A 20,010-nucleotide genomic window follows, 5' to 3' on the forward strand; every position below is an offset into this window, starting at 1 on the left:
CAGTGTTGTCACTGTAGTAGCATGGGTTCGATCCTTAGCCCCAGAAACCTCTGCATTCTATGATCATGCCCCACCTCCAAATTGATAGTGGGTCTGGCACTTTATACTATGACTGGCATTCTAGAGAGTTGGTGAAAAATTTTAAACAAATCTCTTCTTTAAATCAATTGTGTGAAGTTTTAAACTACCAACTTTCTAGTGTTTTGAAATATCACAGAATTGATATGAATGAGAAAATTTTTATTTAATAAACCTAATTTAAATAAAATAAAATACAAGATTATCTTCCTTATACTCCTTTTGGAAATGAATAGCTTAAAATTGAAAAGCCTGGGGTTCTTTCCCTGTGCTTCTCCCTCACTTGATTAAGCACCCTGAACACAATCAACTGTGAGTTAAAGACTATAGGCAGCTGATGTTTTTCAGGAACTTTCCTAGTTTGTTCTAGTCTCTGATCAATATGACCTTTTCATAAGAATTCTTATTCTAGAAAAAGTCAAGATGTGATAACCCAGAAAACCACTACCAAGATCACCCTGAGAGATTCTGACATCAGCTTTGATGACTAAGATTCCCCAAAAGAAAGAATTCATGTTTTCCCAATCTTAATTCATATCCAAAACCCTGTTTTTGTCCTTTTATACTATATCCTCCCACCCCTGTAATTCTTCTCCAAGGGAGGGCACAGTATTTTAAGGCATTAGCCTGCTGTGTCCTCCTTTGCCTGGGAAAGCAATAAAAGTCTGTTTTTTCTTTTTTTCCCTTTGCCAAAAAAAAAAAAAAAAAAAACACTTTTCAGAGTTTAATGTGTTCAGTGAGAATTTTCTAAATAACTACTTAAATGAGGAATACTATTTTTTTTTTTTTGGTCTTTTTGGGGCTGCACCCACAGCATATATTAGTTCCCAAGCCTAATTTGTACTTAGAGTAGAATTCTCTTCCTGATAGTTCATTTTGTACACACATGATATTCACCAGACTCCAGAGAACCACTTTCAATTTATGTTTACTTTTCCACTCTTCAAAAAACATTAGTCAGTCAGAATACAATCCTCACCTTTTCACTGTTTTCTTCAGTGCTTGGATAATGCATTTGGGTTAAAAAGATTGTGCTTTTCCACCCTATTTAAATTTTTTAAATTAAGGTTTAATTGATGAATAACATATTTTTTTAGGTATTCAACATAAGGAGTCATATTTGAAATGATTACCACACTAAGTCTAGTTGACCATTCATGGTTACATTTTTTTTTTTTCTTGTGATGGGAACTTTTAAGATATATTCTCTTAGCAACCTTCATCTATGCAATATGGTATTTTCAACTACACTCTTCACACTGTTCATCATATCCCCATGACTTACTTATTTTATAACAGGAAGAGTATACCTTTTGATTTCCTTCACCCATTTTGCCCACCACCAACCCTGGCAAGCTTTTGGCAACCAACACCAATCTGTTCTCTAAGTCTGTGAGCTTGTTATTTTTCAAACATGGTTTAAAATTTTACTTTTCTACGCATGTTCAGGCATCAATGTCCTGGCTGAAACATTGCCAGTACACAAAACTGAGAGTGAGCCACCATCCAATAATCTGCTTATATATACAACATATGTCATAATTTAGTAAAATGTGTATATTACCAATTATAAGATAAACAATTTATTTGAAATACAAAGGAACTATTTTTTCTCTCCTACTTATTAGGGATCTAAATAAGAAAATTCATTCTACTCAAATATTTTCAATAGTTAATTCCCCTTTTTTAATTTAGGTTTGTTTTCAAAATTTTCCTATTACTTTGAAGACATAAATGTATATTGATGGTGACATGCCAGCAATTGCAGAAACTTCTCTTTTATTATCTGATTTGCTAGTAACTCATAATGATTACCCTCTACTCACTCTAACAGGAAATAAAAATTAGATGATCATCTGGGCCTCACTTTCCATAACCTCTCCAATCTCCATTGGCTTTTGTGAATGTTTCATTCCAATTAAAGAAAATGACAGTTATTCAGGCAAGGATGTACTAGAATGAGCTCCTATAAAATATCTCCTACTTTTCAGCATATCCTTTGGATTAAAAAGCTGCAGGTAGCAGAATTGGAGGCTACACTTTTGAGAACAAGGAGAAAAGAAATGGCGTGTAAGTAGTGGAAGGGGAATGGTCACTCTTGTTTCTTAGATCATCTGGTCCTCAAGGAGCCTGAAATTGTAAGGCCCAGTGTCCCACCAGTATCCCTCTCTGGAAAAAAAAAAAAAAAAAGATGTATAAGAGATGTTCCTACACTTTTTTCTGGCTCTGGGAGACAAAACCATGTTGGAACCCTTCTATTTTTCCCCTTTTCCTCACATGGATCAAGTGGGTAACTAGATGCTGCTTTAATTTGACTTTTTGACTTTTAAAGGATAAAGAAATCTACTTTGAGGAATCTTGTTTCCTAATGAAGAGGAATGAAAAATCAATGGGTGGAAAATTATACAGAAAGTTTTAAATTGTTCTTATTAAAACATAGAAACAAGGCATTGAAATACTCAATCTAATAGTTTATTCATAGTTCCTTTACCTTCAAAGAATGGATGGCAAAGTTATGCATTTCTTACCCATGAAAACCTCCTGGTTAAAAATGTGTACAGTTGGGAGTTCCCTTGTGGCACAGTGTAACCAACCCAACTGGTATCCATGAAGACGCGGGTTTGATCCCTGGCCTCTCTCAGTGGGCTGGGGTCGGTGTTGCTGTGAGCTGTGGTATAGGTTGCAGACATGGCTAGGTTCCCATGTTGCATGGCTGTGGTGGAGGTGGCAGCTGCAGCTCTGATTTGATCCCTAGCCTGGGAACTTCCACAAGCCCTGGGTGCGGCCTTAAAAAACAAAAACAAGACAACAACAAAAAAAAATGTGTAGAGTTGGATTTATTTGGTTTACTGATAAAATCTGCAAGTTTTATTTCAGTCTTTTCCTAGGTCAATATATCTCTGCGCTCTGTAAGCTTACTTATGGTAGCTGTGGAAGGGCTGAGAAAAAGGCTCTTCCGATAGGACAGCAGCAACTTGAATGTAAGTCAGAAATTTCCTTCCATCAAGGTGAAAGCAGAAACCAGGCACTGCAGGCCCTAATGCCCGGTTCACAGCTTGCCAGAGGGAAGTTTCACTTTAACTCCTAGGATGGAATTGTATGGGAAGGCAACTTTCCTCTTCGTCTATAATCTTCATTCCCTTTTCCACATGAAAAGAGGAGTGATTCACAGGATAACTAAGATTGGGAGATGGAACTGAACCTGAATTTCTCCCTATCCACAGGTTGAAGGCAACCTTTATCTTGGTGTGCTTAATGCGCAAGGCTCTGTCCCTGTACAGAGGAAAGGACTAGAGATTAAGATGAGGCCTTAATCTTCAAGGATAGAAGGAGTGAGAAGTCACGAATTAACCAAAATTCTTCAAGTCTGCTTTACTAGGAATAAATCTTTTATTATGATCTCTGTCTGAGTGATTCCTGCATGCTTTATTTTTAGTTAAGTCAAGAGTAGAGAGGGAAATGATGAATTATCATAACTCAGTAGCCTGACACATTTCATTGGGGACAAAAGAAGTGAATAAACAGGTATGGCAGTTGTATGAGGGTAGGACTCAAATAGCTGTGCCTGCTGCTCTGAATAAAAATATATGACCAGAAATATATACCAGTAAGGGGTAATGGCTCCGTATTCACACACACACGTGTGTGTGTGAGGGCTCTTGAGGAACAATGACTGAGGTCATACATCTAACAGTGGCCTTCCATAGGCGTCTGAGAGACTTGGGATATACCCAAGGAGAAGTACATACATGAGAAGCAAAAGCAAACTAGTAACCGAAGAAGAAATCATGAGTTATTCTGACTCAGCAATTTGATAAAATTTGTGAATTGCAGTCTATCACTGCTAGACAGATGATCACGTCCTCAAAGTGTTGACAAGAAAGCCATAGCTTTCCTGATTCCAGAGCAGCATCATACATTCATGCTTGATGGGCAATGCAAACAGATGTAAATATTCAGAAAGAGAGACAATGTTAGCAGAAGCAGCAGCAGTCAGGACTAAATGACTTTGGCTTTAGCAACTGGAAGATTATAATGGTGCAAAGGGTGACCAGCCAAGAATGGAATCAAAGGAAAGAATTTCCAGGATCAACAATACAACTTCCTGTGCTGTTTTCTGAGACTGAGAGATCTATACCATCCTTATGGAGGAGGCACTGGTGGTTATACAAGACTCATCCTAATTATCCACTTATGTGCCTAAATTAACCTGGAGTACACCAAAAGTTGTTCCAAATATTCTAAAATCATTCTTATTTCTAAAGTCCCAAGCTAAATACTGTTATTACTAATGTAAAAACACCTGAACCAGGTGAATGTTCTGTGGTCATGCAGTTGCTGTGCAGTTCCCTTAAAGTAATTAATCAGGTGACTAGAAGCCGACTGTCTTTAGAGAAGTTTACCCAGATCACTAGTTACTCAAACACCATCACTCTAATTACCATTTGAAGAAGGCTTGACCCCAAGCAGGAAACTATCCAATAAGTAAATTTCGCATAACTATATAAAGTCTCATTAAATTTCTGATGGTCAGTTCCATTTTCATTTTACTTTGCTCTTTCATATGACAGAAGTTAAATGTAAATATATATATATTTTTTTTTTTTCCTTCTTTTTATGGCTATACCTGTGGCATATGGAAGTTTCTAGGCTAGGGGTGGAGTCAGAGCTGCAGCTGCCAGCCTATGCCACAGCCACAGCAACACTGGATCCAAACCACAGCTTGAGGCAATGTTGCATCCTTAACTCACTGAGTGAGGCCAGGGATCAAACCTGCATCCTCACGGAGGCTATGTAGGGTTCTTAACCTGCTGAACGACAAAGGGAACTCCAGAACTTACACAGTTTTAAAGATAATTCCTATCAATTATCCAAGGTCTGAAAATTCACTAAAGTAATATGTTTGTGTTAATGTTTTTATTTCACAACCTAGTGGTTTATTAATTTAGTGCTCATCCTTAAGAGCTTTTAGTGAATCCAGAGAGTGTTTTGCTTTGAGGACAAAAACTCAATTTATCACTCAGTCTTAAGGAATATTTTGAGGTATAAACCATCTCTAATGAAATGAAAAGATACATGTTGAATTAATCTATATTAGAGAGATAAAGTCCTACACAGAAAACATTCTTAAATTTGTTCACCTTAATAGGCTCATCATGAGATAGCTATATTTATGCCTATATGTACATGGACATTATATACAAATTCACAGACACATTCACATTCTTATATGCAAAAAAGAGTGATAGAAACCTAAGTGCATGTTGAGTCTTAAATAAGCTTCCAATGAATACTACTGAAATTTTATTACTCACCATCAAATTCTGCTGGTCCAACACCTACTATGATTATAGACATTGGAAGTTTTGAAGCCTTCAAAAAAGAATACACAATTAGTTCATAAACAAAAAATTGAATTGAGAAATAAATAAAAATTAGAAAGAAAATGAGTTTTGATACTTTTTCATGGATGTTCATTAAAATAATTTCAAACATACTTAAAATTAACACAGAATAATATATTTGATTCAATTCTTATCCTTTCTGAACTTGTACATCTGCTAATTCAGTGAGATGTTCTTCAGGTAAGACCAGCCTCGGATTAAAAAACAAGTACCAACTATGATGGAAAAAATAAAAATCGTTAAAAAAAAAGAAGTATTGAGCATCTGCTTTCAATTGCTATTTTTAGACAAATTTTCCTAAGCTGACTCTGGGTACTTCTGGTCTTTTTTTTATGTTGTTTCTTCTCTCAGAAATCTTTTAGTTGTTAAAAGGGAAAAAAAGGTATCATATTTGTGAAAAAGTAGACCCTATTCTATTTCATTTATAGCTAAGGTTAGGAAAAGCAATTTTCATAGTAAATGAGTGAATACAAAGGATAATTACAGAGTTATTATTAGTATGATTAAATAATCTTATGGTAAGAATATGAGATCCACCAAAAGATAAATGGAACAGTATAGCAAACATATCTTCAGTTGTGAAGGTCACTGATTATGAATAACTGTTCCTCAGTGCATGTCCTGTTTGTTTAAATCCGAATTACTAAATTCAAATTTTAAAGTGCACGGTAATCCTACTGGTCAGAGTGTAAAATAAACCAAGACAAATTCAACCCAAGTGTGTCTAGTTAAAAACAAATAAAAAAACAAATAAATGTGTAAGACTTTACCTCTCTTCCTTTTGTGTTAGGTTTTGCTAAGCATAAATCTATAAACATTTGATTTTTTTTTCCCACATGTAACAAATTTTTTCTCCCAATGAATGGCTAATTATATTTTCCCTATGCTATTGATAGTTATGAGGTATGATACCATTCATGCAACCCATTTTTACAAATGTCTACTTGGTTTCAAACATTGCTAAATTTGAATATAGTTAAGTTTGTGCCAAAAATATATAGGTAAAGTAATGTCTGTGCCAGACATTGCTAAACCTGAATATAGGTACGTAAAAACAAGCATAATCTTATAGATTACAGTCTAGTAAAAATAGATTTTATAGATTCTAGTGTAATAGAGAGGATAGTCAATCAATCATAAATGACCCATAATTAGGAATTATAATGAGAAGAATGGTTTTTAAATCAATGCTATTCCCTAGTCAGTTCTATAACAATAGGAATCAGCAGTTTTCCTATAACTGAAATGTAAATACTAAGAACTATTCCATACAAGTTGTAAGACTGAATCCCAGTTATCAAACTAATATTAAGAACTATTCTGTACAAATTATAAGACTGAATCCAAGTATATCAAACTAATAGAGGCAATCACAGTCATGCACAATGAATGTGATGCTGTTATCTCATTGATTTTATTTTGAAAATAATTTTGTTACAACCCGATTATTCAGACCCCTTAGCTTAGCCTTCTGAATGAATGATACACATGTGTGTAAACTGTCTAGATAAGGCTAATAACCCAATCCGTTGCACAGGCATGGACATTTTGTTTCATTGTTAAGTCAACTAAAGTAGACTCTGGTCCCAATCTAAGCAGCACCATGCATTCATTTAGCCAGTTCAACACTGAATGGCTCCTACTCACATTAACTATGGACTCCTTAGTTTGAGCCATATCTGAAATAACACCATCTGTTACAATCAGGAGCACAAAATATTGGGAGCCATCCTTTACAGAAGAAGCATATCTGAAAGACAATTAAAAGGTAAAGAACACCACAGAAAATAAAACCATTCTCTCCTCTACATGATAGTTGCTAAATATAATCTGGAATAGTCAATAAACATTTTAATCTCAAGAAAATATTTAAACATATGTTAGGAGCTTATATTATGCAAATTCTCAAACATACATTTTTCTGAAATAACACACTAGAATAACAGCAACATTACTGCATTCTGACACATGGGAATGCCTGGCTGCCTTAGAAATTCATTCACTAATACAAAGTGAGCTGGATGGTATGTTAGCACAGAGGAATGGATCCACCTTTTGGAAACAGACATCCTGGCTAAGCAACACAATGTGTGTATGATCTTCAGCATAAGTTACATATGCTATCTGAACTTTACTTTTAAAATCAAGATAACACAGCTTCGTATTGTTAAAGCTGACCTTTAAAATCAAGATAACACAGCTTTGTATTGTTAACAAAGAAACTGCATGTACTGCATGTATGGTAAGGTATATATGCAATTATATAACTGGTAGATTGTATATGGTAGATTTATATAAGTGATTATGATTTTTGTTTTGGAACTAGGCAGAAGTGATGATTGCACAACATTGGGAATATGCTGAATGTCACTGAATTACACTCTTTAAAATGATTTAGTTTGATCTTTTATGAATTTCACCTGAATAAAAAATGCAACAGAACAAATATTTTTTGATATCACTATTATTTAAGTTTGAGTACGTTAAATTCATGAAAGATGGGGAAGAATTATAGCAAAGACAAAAATTAGGTGTGTAATGAGAACATATTCTAGTACTCGTTTTCTGTACTCCAGTGCAGAATTCTTACCAAATAATACTCAGAAATTTAGAGGGGAATTTTATGACTATGTTCTACTTTATTTTTTTTTTTCTACTGTGTTCTGTCTTATGGGTATCTAGATTATATTCTTCTTAGAATAACTTTTATGATTTTTAGTACATAACTAGTATGCTGATCATATCTAGTAAGAAACAAGGATTATGGTGTTTTTAGGACATGGATAGTTAACAAGAAGGCTTTGGTCTACTCTCACAAAAATCATCAAGTGAATCACAAAAAAACTGGTTTCAAGAAAACGTGCATTGATTACCAATGAAATTCCTTCAGTACCTGATGGATTCTAAATAACAATATTTGAACAGATTGGGGATAAACCCATAGCATAATATGTCAGGGCCAAATATTTCTTATAAAGCAGAATAACTATTTGAACAAGAAAAATATTTACAACTTTGCCACAGACGAGAAACTAATAATTGCTCATGCTGTTAATAAAATTATTGGTAATTTTATTACCTGATGAAGAAAATATTGTAAGTGGCATGTTCATATACGGTGGAACCAGTTCAAAATAGCATTTCATTTGTTCCATAACATACAGTCAAAAACGTTCTGACAGAGTGTTCCTGTCGTGGCTCAGTGGGTTAAGAATCCAACTAGTATCCATGGGGATGCAGGTTTGATCCCTGGCCTTGCTCATTGAGTTAAGGATCTGGCATTGCTGTGAGCTGTGGTTAGGCTGGCAGCTGCAGCTCAGATTTGACCCCTAGCCCGGGAACTCCATATGCTGCAGGTGTGGCCCTAAAAAAAAGAAAAGAAAAAAAATGCTCCCACAGTATAAAACAATCGATATTGGGTATTGATGAATTTGTATTAATTTTATGGTTAACAAAAACAATAGAAAATCCAAAGCAGACCTGAACCTATTTTGTGCTTAATTTTTTTTTCTTAAGAAAAGTAGGATAACCTCCCTTAGGAATTCATTTTTCAATTTTTAATACCCATTGTTTTTAAAAAGCATTTCTTACTGTGTTTCAAAACATAGGTTTTATATTTCATGATTAATGGGAGGTTATAAATAGCTGTGAGAAAAGTTTTTATGAGTACAACAGTATGGCTTTTATGCTTTTCTTACCAAATGATGCTCTTAAAATGATGAGAAGCAATATGGTTAAGTTGAATATCAAGCAGTGTTATAAATACTACCTCAAGTGGCTTAACCGATCCTTTTTTTGGTATTTATTTTTTATTTCTCTTTCAACACTTCTCGTTACCTATGGAGAAAGTCTCAGTTGTTATTACTATGTCTTTGCTTTCCCACAGCTTTATTGAGGTATAATTGGTATACAAAAATGGCACATAATTAATATATATAAGTTGATGAGTTTGGACATATGTATACATTCAAGTTACCATCAAAACAATCAAGGTCATAAACATATCCATTACCTCTATTTCCCTTTCTGCCTGTGCATGTGTGCATGTGTGCGTGCATGCGTGTGTGTGTAGAACACTTAACATGAAATCTATGCTCATGTTTTTAAGTGCACAATAACTTATTGTTAACTAGAGGCACACTGTCATACAGCAGAGCTCCAGAGTTTACTCATCTTGTATATCTGCAACTTTATACCCGCTGAACATCTACTCTACATATCCCTTCCCCCATCCTCTGGTAACCACCATTCCATTACCTACTTCTGTGTGTTTGACTATTTTAGATGCCTCATCTGGGAGGAATCATAATATCTGTCCTTTCGTGAATAACTTATTTCGCTTCGCATAATGTCATCCAGATCCATCCATATTGTTGCAAGTGGTAGAATTTTTTTTTTAAGTCTGAATAATATCTCATTGTATGTATATTCCATATTTTTGTCGATTACACATGTTGATAGATACTTTTGTTTCTACATTTCAGTGTTACGAATAATGCTGCAGACATCTCTTCTAGATTCTGATTTTCAATTCTTTTCGATATATACTCAGAAGTGGAACTGCTGGTAGTTCAATTTCTATTTTTTGAGGAATCTCTACACTGCTTGTTACAGCACCTAACCAATTTACATTCCCAACAACAGTGCACAAGGGTTCCACTTTTTCCATATTCTCACCATCTTTTATCTGTTGACTTTTTAAGAACAGCCATGCTAACAGGTGTGAAGTTATAGCTCATTGTGCTGGTATTTGCATTTCCCTGATGATTAGTAATTTGCATGTACTTATGGCCATTTGTATGTTCTTTGGAGAAATGTCTGTGCAAGTCTTCTATTTTTAAAAAATCAGCTTATTTGCTTTTTGCTATTGAATTGTAGGAACTCCTTACATATTTTGGAAATTAACCCTTTAACAGATATATAGTTCACGGAGTTCCGTCGTGACATGTTAACAATCGACTAGACATAGTTTGTCTTCCGAGTTACGACTAGGTTGTTGCAGCCTCGATTGTTGCTGTTCTGCTATGTAGTTGATTCATATGGCTTTGCATAGTTTAGTTCAATAGTTGCATTTATTTTTTGTTTATGCTGTGTAGAAGCTTTTCTTCTTGATGCAGTCCCAGTTGTTGATTTTTGCTTTTGTTGTTTGTGCTTTTGGTGTCATACCCAAGAAACCACTGCCAAGACCAATGTAAAAAAATCTTTCCTCGGAGTTCCTGTGGTGGCTCAGCAGTTAACAAACCTGACTAGTGTCCATGAAGACTCAGGTTTGATCCCTGGTCCTGCTCAGTAGGTTAAGGATCTGGTGTTGCCATGAGCTGTGGTGTAGGTTGCAGACACAGCTCAGATCTCTCCTTGCTGTGGCTTGGTGTAGGCTGGGAGCTACAGCTCCGATTTGACCCCTAGCCTGGGAACCTCCACATGGGTGTGGCCCTAAAAAGACAAAAGAAAAAAAAAATCTTTCCCCCTATGTTTTATTCTAGAAGTTTTACAGTTTCATGTTTTAGGTTTAAGTGTTTAATCCATTCTAAGGTAATTTTTGTAAGTCGTATAAGAGAAGGATCTAATTTCATTCTTTTGAATGTAGATATCCAGTTTTATAAACACAATTTACTGAGGAAATTATCCTTTCCTCATTGTGTATACTTGATACCCTTTTCAAAGATCAGTTGACTGTATACGTATGTGTCTTTTTCTGTGTTCTCTAATCTACACCACTGAAATATATTCCTATTTCTATGACAGTAGCTTGCTGTTTGATTACTGTAGCACTGTATTATATTTTTAAATCAGTCAGTGTTATGCCTCCAGCTTTGTTCTTCTTGCTCAAGAAAGCTTTATTTGAGGTCTTTTGTGGTTCCATATAAATTTTAGGATTGTTTTTTCTATTTCTGAAATCCCAAATGCCATTTGGGATTTCAATAGGCTACAGAGATGAATTTTACCAGTCATTTAAATAAGAATTAATACAGGGGGAAGGAGCGGGATAGATTGGGAGTTTGAGGTTAGGAGATGCAAACTATTGCATTTGGAGTGGATAAGCAATGAGATCCTGCTGTATAGCACAGGGAACTATATCTAATCACTTGTGATGAAACATGATGGAGGACAATGTGAAAAAAATAATGTATATAAATGTATAATTGGGACATTTTGCTGTACAGCAGAAATTGAAAGAACATTGTAAATCAACTATAATAAATTTTTTTAAAAAAAAGAATGAAATGGAAGCAGAAACCTCAAAAACTAATTAATACAATCTTTTTCAAACTCTTCCCAGAAATTAGAAGGAACACTTTCAAACTCATTTTATGAGGCTAGCATCAGCCTGAAACCAAAGCCAGACAAAAATACCACAAAAGAAGAAAGCTACAGGCCAATATCCCTGATGAACATGGATGAAAAAATCCTCAACAAATTATTAGCAAACAATATGATATCACATTAAAGGAATCATACAGCATGACCACTTAGGATTGATTTATCCTCAAGACGCAAGGATAGTTCAATATATACAAATCAGTAAATGTGAAACACCACATTAACAGAAAGAAAGACAACAATCACATGATCATCTCTAGAGACAGAGAAAAGCATTTGACAGAATTTAACAACACTCTTTCATGATAAAAACTACCAAAAAGTTAGGTACAGGGGAACTTACATAAGTATAATAAAGCCTATCTATTGAGAAGCCCACAGCTAATGTCATAAACGATGATTAAAAAAACTGAGACCTCGAAGATCTAGAACAAAGCACTCTGGGCTTTTCCTTGCTGGCAGCTTTCTGATCACTGGTTCAATCTCCTCAATTTGTTATTGATCTGTGCACACTTTCTATTTCTTATTCACTCTTGGTAGGTTATACGTTTCCAGGAATTTATTCATTTCTTCTAAGTTGTCCAACTTGTTGGAGTCCAATTGTTTATAATCATCCACTACAATATTTTTTATTTCTGTGACATCAGTTGTAATGTCTCCCCTTTCACTTCTGAATTTGAGTTATATTCCCCCTTAGTGTAGCTAAACGTTTGCAGATTTTATTTATCTTTTCAAAAAACCCCGACTCTTAGTTTTGCCAATTTATTCCTATGTTGTTCTAGTTTCTATTCCCTTTCTTTCTGCCCTGTTATTTAATTTTAATGATTTCTTCCTTCCTTCTTCTCACTGGTTCTTAGTTTGTTGTTCTTTTTTCTAGTACCTTGAGGTGTAAACTTAGGTCTTTTGAGATTTGCCTTCTTTTTAAAATGTGTTAACATTGCAGATTTCTCCAGTGCTTTTACTGTATCCCATGAGTTTTGGTATAAAGTATTTTCATTTTTCTCATGATGTTTTCTAATTTCTTGTTTGATTTCTTCTTTGACCCAATGGTCATTCAAGAGTGTGTTAATTTCCATTTATTTGTGAGTTTTGTGATTTGCTTTTGTTATAGATTTTTTCCCCATTATGGTCAGAAAAGATGATTTCAATCTTTTTACATTTGCTGAGTTTTTTTTTTTTTTTAACTTAGCATGTGATCTATCCTAGAGAATGTTCCATGTGTGCTTGAAAAGAATGTATATTATGCTGCTGTTGAATGGAACATTATGTACATGTCAGTTAAATTCCATTTGGTCTAGAGAATTCCTCAGGTTTGCTATTTCCTTACTTATTTTCTGCCTGGGTGATCTATTTATTATTGGAAGTAGGGTATTGAAGCCTTCTAATACTACTGTATTGCTGTTGATTTTTCCCTCAGATATGTCAATTTAAAAAAAAATACTTTGACACTGGGTGAATACATAATTATAATTATTATATCATCTTGTTGAATTGATCCTTTAAAAATTTTTGTTTTAATAAAAACTGAAATTTAAGGTGTAAAACTGAAATAATTATTACAGTCAAGTTAATTAACATATCATGTCCTCATACAGTTACCATATTTTCGGGGCATGGTCAGTACACCTGAAATTTACTCTTTCAGCAAATTTCTGGTATTCGATACAGTATTTTCTATGTTTATCATGTAACACATGAGATCTCTAGGCTTATTAATTCTATGAAATGCAACTTTGTACCCAGTGATATCTTTCAATTCCTTTACCCTGCCACCCTGTTAACCACTGCTCTCTTTGCTTCTATGTATTCAGCTTTTAAAAATTCTACATACGAGATCATGCATTTTTTTTTTCTTTGTGTGTCCGGCTTATTTCACCTAGCATAGCATCTTCCAGTGTCATCCATGTTGTTGTAAATGGCAGGCTGAATAATACATAATTACATATAATGATATATATATATATAAAATCAAAAAATTGACCCTTATATTATGTAATGCCCTTCTCTGTTATGAATTTTTTTTTTTTTTTGTCTTTTTGCTATTTCTTTGGCAGCTCCTGCGCATATGAGTTCCAGGCTAGGATCGAATCGGAGCTGTAGTCCTGCCTACACCAGAGCCACAGCAACGCAGATCCAAGCGCGTCTGCAACCTACACACAGCTCACGCAACGCCGATCGTTAACCACTGACAAGGCAGGACCGAACCCCACCTCATGTTCCTAGTCAGATCATTAATCACTGCGCACGACGGAATCCTTTTTTTTTTTTTATGAAAGTTTTTGATTTAAAGTTTATTATGTCTAAGTATAGCCACCCTTGCCTGCTTCTTTTGATTATCATTTGCATGGGATTTTTATTCCTTCATTTTCAAACTCTATATGTCCTTAAATGTGCCCTTAAGTTGAATCTCTCAGAGACAGCACACAATTGGCTTGTTTAAAAATCCACTCAGCCATTTTATGTCTTTTGATAGATGAATTTAATCTACTGACATTTTGGTTTTCTTTTGGCTCACCATAAAGTATACCTAAGAGAAGGGGATAATACATTCATGCTATCAAGATAGTTAAAGATAGCCTAAAGCAGATATAGTAAGCTTGGAATTTCTCTGAACTTCATTGTTTTATCTTAAAATTCATAGCATTCTTTTGTGTGTGTGTGTGGTGTGTGTGTGTGTGTGTGTGTGTGTGTGTGTCTTTTGTCTTTTTAGGGCCACTTCTGCGGCATATGGAGGTTCCCAGGCTAGGGGTCCAATCAGAGCTGTATCCATCGGCCTATGCCAGAGCCACAGCAATGCCAGATCTGAGCCAAGTCTGCAACCTATACCACAGGTCACGGCCACGCTGGATCCTTAACCCACTGAGCAAGGCACGGACCGAACTCGCAACCTCATGGTTCCTAGTCGGATTCATTAACCACTGCGCCATGACGGGAACTCCGAAATTCATAGGAATTTTGTATTATAATTTATAATAAATATATGCTTGTATTAATGCTTTATGTCTTAACTTTGAGGAAAACTGATGCTCTAGGAAAAAACCACGAGTTTATTGAGTAGCTCTCACTACTGCTAGACATACTAACTTGAAAAAAAACTATATTTTACATAAGAACTACTCAATCCATTTTAGTCTTTGTCACTATCAGCAGCGTATCTCAATCCTTGGAATACATTTAACTATTTCAACATAAAGTAACAGTAATTTTTATGTTACTAAGCTGTTACCCAAACTACTTTTGGCAGTATCCACAATGATAGATCATTTTGCTGCATTTTCTTTTGTGTGTCTTTACCTCTTCAGCAGAGATTAAAAAAAAGTATGCAAGGCATCATAACACAGTGATTTGGAATCAGATCATTCTGTTTGGAATTTTATCTCCACCACAAACAATCATTGTACATATCCCTTTTGTCGTCAGTAAAACAGAAATAACAACACTATTGTTATCTCTTAAAAGAAAGAATCCACATTATAACTGAACATTTGCTCAGATAATTCAATAATGATCGCTGGGTTTTTTTTTTTTTTTTTTTTTTTTTCCACCTTTTTAGAGCCGCACCCCTAGGCATATGGAGGTTCCCAGGCTAGGGGTCGAATTGGAGCTGTAGCCACTGGCCTACGCCACAGCCACAGCAATGCCAGCTCTGAGCCACATCTGCAACCTACACCACAGATCACAGCAAAGCTGGATCCTTAACCCACTGAGTGAGGCCAGGGATCGAACCTGCTCGTCAGATTAGTTTCTGCTGAGCCACTACAGAAACTCCATGATTGCTGTTTTGATTTCATTATTATTGATCATATAGATGGATGAGACAAAACACAATGCATCCTTTATATAAATTTGAAAATTAGTTACAGAAATTCTAAAACTAACAAATATCATTTCTTAAAAAATAAAATTAATTTTAGCTGGTTGTCTGGATCCTGGAAATTTCTTAATGTCAGAAAAAAAGAAAAGAACAATACACTAGTCCAGCTAATAGTTAGAATTTGATAGACCTTTCTTCAAAACTGCAATGTGGCAGCTTCAAAACAAGTAAATGGTTAGGCATAGGGAACACATGAATAACAGGAAACAATATTATATAAGCCAAGCGAAAAAAAACCTGAAATTTTCTTTTCTTCAAAGTGGAAAAGATCTATATGTAACAATGGATTTGGATCAAATTAGTGCTGTGATAGAGGTATCCATAGAATGACATCATAGATCAGAAGTAGTGATTCTTGGAGTTCCCATCATGGCGGAGTGGTTACGAATCTGACTAGGAACCATGAGGTTGCAGGTTCGATCCCTGGCCTTGCTCACTGGGTTAAGGATCCGGTGTTGCCGTGAGCTGTGGCGTAGGTTGCAGACATGGCTCGGATCCCGCGTTGCTGTGGCTGTGGTGTAGGCCGGCGGCAACAGCTCCAATTAGACCCCTAGCCTGGGAACCTCCATATACCACGGGAGCAGCCCTAGAAAAGACCAAAAAAAAAAAAAAAAAGAAGTAGTGATTCTCTATGACTGAAGTGTAGCACCTTTTGGAGAATGTAGAGGGAAATGAGGTTGGATAGATGGGTAACAGTTGGATAGTGGAAGTTCTTGAATACTAAACTAGAGTGTTGGAACTTAAATTTGTGACAATGCATCAAAGGCTGGAGAGTAGGATTTTTACATCATTTGAAATACTGTTCTCTGGACAGCTCTACGAAATGAGAACTGGTAAGGCAGGGAATTAGAGATAGGGGGTTGAAAAGCCTCAGAACAGCACATGAAGACTTCACGTTTTGCAAACTTGACCAGTTCACAATACTGTTATCTCATCAAAATCATTTAAAAAATCCTATCATATAGATTTTAGTTCTAAAAATGCACATGTGCTTAAAATGATCATTCTTAAAAAGAGAAGGAAGAGTCATTCTTCAAATGCTTATAGAAAACTATCATGAACAACTAAGTTTTTACTAACATATAAAAACACACTTTTAAGAGGGAAAATCAAGCAAATTAAAAAAATATGTATATTTGTATTTGCTTCTGACTTTATAAAAATTATTTTTAGTGACAAATATCATAGCATACACAGACTTCACTTATTAGACATTTGTTGAGTATGATGGGCATGGTGAAGTACTGTTGAAATGTATTTTAGAGTGATAAAATGCACAAGGAGTTTTATATGAGTAAAGGCCATACACATTAGAATAATGGCACTCCTCTTGATTAAAAGCAAATAGTTGTCTTGAACTATTTGTTCTGAAACTATTTGTTCTTGAAAAAAACAGCTTGTCTTTCAGTTGACAAATTTTTTTAGATGATAATTTTGGGTTAGACAGAAATTGTCTGTCTTTTTAAAAATTTATTATTATTATTATCTTTGGTTTTTAGGACCGCATTCTTGGCATATGGAAGTTCCCAGACTAGGGGTCGAATCAGAGCTACAGCTGCTGGCCTACACCACAGCCACAGCAATGTGGGATTCAAGCCATGTCTATGACCTACACCATGGCTCATGGCAACGCTGGATCCTTCACCCACTGAGTGAGGCCAGGGATCGAACCCGAATCCTCGTGGATACTAGTCGGATTCGTTTTCGCTGAGCCACTACGGGAACTCTGGAAATTGTCTTTTGTTTGTTTGTTTGACTGGTTTTTGTTTTGTTTTGTTTTGCTTTCTAGGGCCACACCTGCAGAATGTGGAGGTTCCCAGACTAGGGGTGGAATTGGAGCTACAGATGCTGGTATATGCCAGAGCCATAGCAACACCAGGTCTGAGCCGCGTCTGCGATGTACACCACCGCTCATGGCAATGCCAGATCCTTAACCTGCTGAGCAAGGCCAGGGATTGAACCCACATCCTCATGGATGCTAGTTCGATTTGTTTCTACTGAACCACTAAGGGAACTCCAGAAATTGTCTGTCTTCATAAAAGCTGAAAAATAAAATTAAACATAACTCTCAAAGATTAGAAAAATGGAGAAATCTATTTCTTAGATTCATAGTAAGATATAGACACATGGAACTTCACATTGTATTGGAAAGAAAAGATGGTTCCCCAAAGTCCTATTTTTTTGTATTTCTTACTTGTATTAAAAATAACAATTAAGAATTATTACAGCACATTTATTTTCAATGAGCATGGAAGTGTTAGCTGGCAAGTACCCAGCTACTGAGAATTTTTAAAACGCTGGACAAACATAAAAATGGTAATATAACAGTGTAGTTTTAAGTGGTACATAGAAGTAAACCTAGAAATTTTATATCTAAAAGTTTAACTTTTATAGTAGAGATATAGCAGGACAAGATCTACAAAATTAATTGGTAAGCAGTAATGAGAACATTTTTAACAACCAGCATGAGTTAAAGCTAAATTTTTCTTATCTTTTTGTTAAAAAAACAGTGATGGGTATGAGAGTGTTGAAGAGAGTAAGAGTCAACAATAGTTTATCTTTCATTAATATTATTTTTGATTCTGCTTTATTCGACGGCCATCAAAAAACTAGGAAAAGAACGTGTAGATAACACTACTTACATAGGTTAAAACAATAAGCTAGGATGGATTTTTCAAATTATAGATAATGATCCATTAATGGATTTTGAAATCAATTTTGTGGGTCAAGACCTGCATTTTAAAAGGTACCAGGAAAGAATAGGATACCATAGAAATAGAGAAAATATGAGTTAAAAATAAGTATTATTTCATAATCTTTTAATTGTGTGTGTACAGAGTTGAGGTATAAAATTCATAACAGATTGTGGATGAAAGTGTTTGAAAAACTTGAGCCAAAGGGTCATACTCAGAAAAGAGTCATCAGTGTATCACTGTCAACCTGTGGTAGAGTTCCACAAGAGAGTCCACTGGGGTCTGCCCTGGGTCCTGGGGTCTCTTAGCATCTTATCTATGTCCCGGATAATGAAAAATAGAACATATTTAAGTTGTTGATGAGGTCCAATAAGAAGATGATTAAGTACCAGAAACTTCAGATAGAGAACTGAGGTTTCACATGGCTTTTGATCATGGATAAACAGATCCAAATGCAGTACTTTTTCAAGTTTTGGCTACATATTTGGAAAGATAGGAGAGCTATACTTTTTCAAGTATCTAAAAATAAGGCAGGGTTTCAGAGGATTTGCAACTGGGTCAAGACAAACTTTTTAGGGATTTTAAGTGGTGTCTAATTTACTTATGCATAATGAAAAAATAATGAGTATATATAGATTTTTACATTAAATTTTTTTTCTAGCACATGTACTTGGAATCATAAGCAATTATATTCTGATCTCAATACCAGGTACTATATACAGGTAGAACTCTGGGAATTTATAAATTTAGCTATTGTGTTAATTTCAGGGAGGTTAAAATAACGTGCCCTATATATCACTGAAAGGCTTCAGTTGTCTTCATAAAATTCAGTCTCATTACTTCTGTGCTCTGTGGAATATAGTTTTAGGTATGGATGATTTACACAGTTGAGATCATGATCAATGTTGCTCTCATGGATGCCTTTTCATCTATGAGAGCAAAAAAAATTTTTCCTTGGTTGAACAAATACAGGTCCTAACATAAGCCAGGATGTGTTTCTTCACTTGAGATTTTGACATAAACTTCTTACTGAAATGTCATGATAGCTCGGTGGAAATTCTTTCTATTGTGTATCTTTTCCCTCTCTTTCTTAGAGGTAAATTAGAAGAAAACAACTTTCATTTGTAGAGTCATGTCAACAATAATGTTACGATTTCACTGTGGCCCAGGAGACTAGAATAAGTAACTTATCGACACCCACTTACCTTGCTACATGATTAATTACAGGAGCAAAGTTGGTTGGCCCATACAGTTGTACAGATTTCAGACTCCTATAATAAGCCTCCATGACACCCTCAATGCCATCACAGTAGGGGTTTTGAGGGTTCCCATTCTGTAGAAATTTACAGGCAAAAAAAGTAAAAAATTAATAGTGTCTTTAAAAACCAATTAAAAAAGAATGATACATGTTGATACTCAAAGATTTTTTTTGGAGTTTCTACTGTGGCACAGTGGGTTAAGAATCTGACTGCAGCAGCTCAGGTCACCATGGAGGTACAAATTTGATCCCCGGCCTGGTGCAGTGGGTTAAGGGATCCAGTGTTGCCACAGCTGCGGTGTGGGTCCCAGCTCTGGCTCGAAATCAGTCCCTGGCTTGGGAACATACGCTGCAGGTATGTCCATAAAAAAAGAATTTTTG

At 35.3% G+C, this 20,010-nt stretch overlaps 1 protein-coding gene across 3 annotated transcripts in view; it reads right to left on the minus strand.

The window, feature by feature from the left end:
* The window catches only part of CPNE8 (copine 8), a 268,360-nt gene that overhangs the window by 17,065 nt on the left and 231,285 nt on the right, over positions 1-20,010 (minus strand). For all 3 annotated transcript variants that reach the window (XM_021092523.1, XM_013997926.2, XM_021092524.1), the window contains 3 exons: positions 19,577-19,704; positions 7,131-7,233; positions 5,394-5,451 (listed from right to left, as the gene is read on the minus strand). In XM_021092523.1, the coding sequence (XP_020948182.1) occupies positions 5,394-5,451; positions 7,131-7,233; positions 19,577-19,704 (289 nt within the window). The remainder of the gene's footprint in view (positions 1-5,393; positions 5,452-7,130; positions 7,234-19,576; positions 19,705-20,010) is intronic.

This window comes from Sus scrofa, chromosome 5 (assembly GCF_000003025.6).
Source record: "Sus scrofa isolate TJ Tabasco breed Duroc chromosome 5, Sscrofa11.1, whole genome shotgun sequence".
Classification (NCBI taxonomy): Eukaryota; Metazoa; Chordata; class Mammalia; order Artiodactyla; family Suidae; genus Sus; species Sus scrofa.